At 39.2% G+C, this 4,232-nt stretch overlaps 1 protein-coding gene across 2 annotated transcripts in view; it reads left to right on the top strand.

Annotated features, from left to right (window-relative positions):
• The first annotated feature begins 3,792 nt into the window (after positions 1–3,792).
• Positions 3,793–4,232, top strand: part of LOC110534349 (leucine-rich repeats and immunoglobulin-like domains protein 1) — an 8,657-nt gene continuing 8,217 nt past the window's right edge. For both annotated transcript variants that reach the window (XM_036933438.1, XM_036933437.1), the window contains exon 1: positions 3,793–3,967. In XM_036933438.1, the coding sequence (XP_036789333.1) occupies positions 3,916–3,967 (52 nt within the window). In that variant the 5' untranslated portion in view covers positions 3,793–3,915. The remainder of the gene's footprint in view (positions 3,968–4,232) is intronic.

Below are 4,232 nucleotides of genomic sequence, written 5' to 3'. Positions count from 1 at the left end.
CACTCTTGGACCACGGTGCGCTTCAGGCTTGGGTTTGCTGAGGTGCAGCAGTGGCCTGAAGGTAGAAACCTGTCTCTCAACTTCGGAATTGCATTGATGTCAGTAGAGTCATGTTAGTATCTTGCCCTATGTTTGACAGCCATACTTCAGGATAGTCAGACAGGGCAGACAGGGCATCTCCAGAAGAAGATTGAGGCTCTTTAGCTCAGTGTGAAACCGAGGAATCACTCCCTCTACCGTTTGACAGGTAAGGCCCAACAACAATATGACCTCAAACACATTGTTCATCAAGCAGTACAACTGATTTGTGAAATACAATACATGATTCATATACATCAGACCATGTTTCTGATAAAATATAGACATGACCTATGTTATTAATTGATGTAAACATTTAATTAAACTGTGAAATTACGTGACCTTAAACAGCAGTGTAACTTGAGTTGAATGCTTCGTACTCTCTTTGTTTGTGCCTCTCTTGTAGCTCTATAACTTACAGTCATGTAATATATCTGATTATAAACTGAGTGGTTCGAGCACCGAATGCTGATTGGCTGACAGACGTGGTATATCAGACCGTAAACCACGGGTATGACAAAACATATATTTTTTACTGCCCTAATTACGTTGGTAATCAGTTTTATAAAAGCAATAAGGCATCTCGGGGGTTTGTGGTATATTTCCAATATACCACGTCTAAAGGGCTGTATCCAGACACTTCCCGTTGTGTTGTGCATTAGAACAGCCCTTAGCCGTGGTATATTGGCCATATACCACACCCCCTCTGCCCTTAATTTTTAAATCTACAGTCCATCTAATCACCCTTTTTTTCAGATGGCAACAAGAGGAGGCATCAGATTCTGAGAAATTGTTGAGGACAAGGCGGCCTTGACAGCTGCCATTGCTCAACTTCACGAGTAGCAGGCAGAGTTTAGGCTCCCCACAGTGGACAAGCTGCTCAATATCGACAAATTTGTGTGGCCATGGGAGAGACTTGGCAACAGTAAGTATATGACTGCAGAAGGTATCTATTGTGGTTTAATTTTTATCTTCAGCGTAGGTTGCAATCATTGCTGTTGTTCGGTTATATACCTCTGTGAGTTTACATGTCATCTGTGGTATCACCACAGGCAACAGCCAGCTTACCATCAAAAAGGAAATATTCGACAGACTGATGTTGGTGAACAGACTGCAGGAGGATCCTGGAGCAGGAGATGAAGAGTTGCGGGAACACTGAAGGCACTGTCCCTACAGCTGCAAGATCAGAGTAAGTTGAGGTTTATACTATTTGTGGATTGAACTTTTTGTCGCATTTAATGGTATCAGACTGTTCTTCTTTAAAAAGGAAATGTCTGTCACATAGAGAAGAGCGAGAGACAAGTGGTTGAGGATACAGGTAGTGGGCTTCACGTAAAAAGTCAATGTGGTCAGAACAGTAAATGAGATGGGGAAGATGGTTGCGAATGCTGTGAATGTCTCAATAATGATACTGTTATAGCGTGAGAAGAAAAAAAGCTGTGGGTTATGAGGGTGTCGCAGTTGTCATAGTGTCATAGTTGAGTGTCTGAACGTGGTGAACTGTTCTTGTTCTGGTTCAAAACACTCCCGTAGGACAAGAAAAGAGACGTCTTTAGTGCCATTAGTACTTCTGAATTAACTGACAACTGCTAAATGGTAACATAACCCTCTCAAAATAGGTTTCTAACCTCAAGGGTCTGGTTAAAGGATAAATAAATACTATATTTATCTCTAATTGGTAATATCGTTTTCATAAATGTGTTTTTCTAGAGATATTGTAATGAGTCAATATAAACACTGTTTACTGGCAACATATCCATGTTCCATTCAAAGAAGCTTAGTATTTACCAAAAATCGTGTATGTGAGTGACTGCCCGGGATGTCAAAATGATTGTGGTATTAATTTCAAGATTTTAAAGGTTCAAATTTACAATATTTCTTAGCATTAAAAGTTATACTTACTTACTCAGTCCTCTTATTCCCATGTGGGACATTAAGCTGCAACAATCTTCTTCTGGAGTCTGTCTTTGACCACAGCTTGTGCCGTCTGTCCCATGACCATTAAAGACCCATCTACATCCAGCTCAGCAGCCACCACTGTCTGTCGCCATGTCGTTTGTGTCCGGTGTATCTTATAAAAGTTATAGTTCACCCTATTACAGAAATATGTCCGTTGTTGTCTTACCTCGGGTCTTGTCCTGATTCCAAGGCATCTACTCCACAATTTCTTATAAATCACAAACTACAGACTCTTCTCCAAAAATGAATAGGAAAAAAAATACTATACAATATCCTTAAAATAATGTCACAAAAGTTGTGAAAACCAATCAGAATGCAGGTGAAACCTGTCTGTCCTGCTAACTTTCACAAATGTGTCAGTTCAGGTGTTACAAGAATGTATTTAACGAGCTGTGAGGAACTGAAGAATAAATGAACGTGTCTGTGACTAAGCTTATCTAGGTAGACATATTTGCTCGACATGCATGTTATTTAAGAGTAAAAGTAATCAATAATAATACATTTCTTTTTTATCCTGCTTTCAGTTAAAAACAATCTCAAAGTGCTAAAAAGTAGGGATATTGTTATTATTGAGTGTACTGTAACTGATTTCAATGAGCTATTATTAGTTTAAAAAAAAACATTGTTCTCTGATAATATAAGGCTAATGTGGAACCAACTTATGGAGATGGGAGGTTGATAGTGTTGGGTTAGGTAGTTTAGTTCTTACAGGCCCCGATTCAGACTGAGATAAATTGACCAAAAAATGGCTTAAGTATAATTTGGGGGGCTTAAGTCCATATTAAATCAACTTGTCTCAAGTCTGAATAGGGCCCCCAGTGCCTAGTGTAATTCAACACACCCTTGCACAGTTTACACATTTTGCCACCTCAAATTTAAATATTAAAAGGGATTCAATTGGGATTTTTTTTCTCCACTGATCTACACAACCAACAACACATTTTCAAACTAAACCAAATGTCCCAATACTTTTGGTCCCCTAAAATGGAGGAACTATGAACAAGAAGCGCTGTAATTCCTAAACGGTTCACCCAATATGGATGAAAATACCCTCAACTTAAAGCTGACAGTCTGCACACACAGACACTAAACACATTACGCCATGTTCAAATGGATCATTATTGTGTCACCTGGTCAAATTGTTCACAAAGCAGGATGGTGAATCCTTCACAAACATACAATATCCTTTAAATAAATGCATGTCGCTACACACGCAATAATATCTGCTAAATATGTGCGTGTGACCAATAAAATAAAATGTTATTTGATATTAAAAAAAAATATTTAAAAAAATGTTTAATCGAGAATGATTAGAGAGTGTTCCTGTCTGTTTTCTCTCTCTCCTCCCCTCTCTATCTCTCCCCCCTTTCTCGCTCTCCCCCTCTCTCACTCTCCCCCTCTCTCTCTGTTCTCTGCCTCGAAATGGAATGCTCATCCACCATCACTCAACATTCAACAATTATCTGGGATAGAAAGAATGCACACAGGATAAGTGCATCTATAACAGTCTTTTGAGAGACAAATTAAAGGTGTTACCTTTGATGCGGTTTCATCATTTTGAAAAACACTGCAAAGATTCCTGGGTACACCACCAAGGCTGCTGCTCTGATAACAGGATAATATCCCCCTCCATGCCCCTCCTCTTTTTTGTATTGTATGTGAAAAGCAAATACAGCTGTAGATGGAGTTGTAGTTGTTTCAAAATTAATGCAATACTTTTTTTTACCCCTCACAAACTCCACCCACCCAGCCCCTGGGAAAGCTTAAACTAACAAACTCAATGTCTGGGCGCTCTTGTCGAGTATCTCAGACTATGTCATGTTATTTGAAGATGATTTAGTGGAACCAGTTGGATGATTGTATGGACTGTAGGCTACAATGCTGTTTTCTCAGAGAAAAAAACTGAAGGTGACGCTGCTGCATCTCTTCGGTATGTGCCTCTTGATTATTGTGACTGTGGTTGTGGAGACTTGAGACTAGAGACAGCTGTGTTAAACTCATGTGTGACACCTTTAGACATTTTTCCATGTGATACAGAAACGTCATATATAGTATATATATATAGGTAAGCTATACATGTAGGCTTATTAGTCTTATTAGTTATGTTCCCAAATGTAATTACTGTGTCTGCAGGCTTGGCTACCTGATGCTTTATACAATGTTATGGGACTTCCACTGTTGTTCCAGGCGTAGCG

Source organism: Oncorhynchus mykiss, chromosome 10 (genome assembly GCF_013265735.2).
Source record: "Oncorhynchus mykiss isolate Arlee chromosome 10, USDA_OmykA_1.1, whole genome shotgun sequence".
Classification (NCBI taxonomy): Eukaryota; Metazoa; Chordata; class Actinopteri; order Salmoniformes; family Salmonidae; genus Oncorhynchus; species Oncorhynchus mykiss.
Note: the sequence above shows the minus strand (reverse complement) of the source record. Positions and strands in the feature narration are given on the sequence as shown.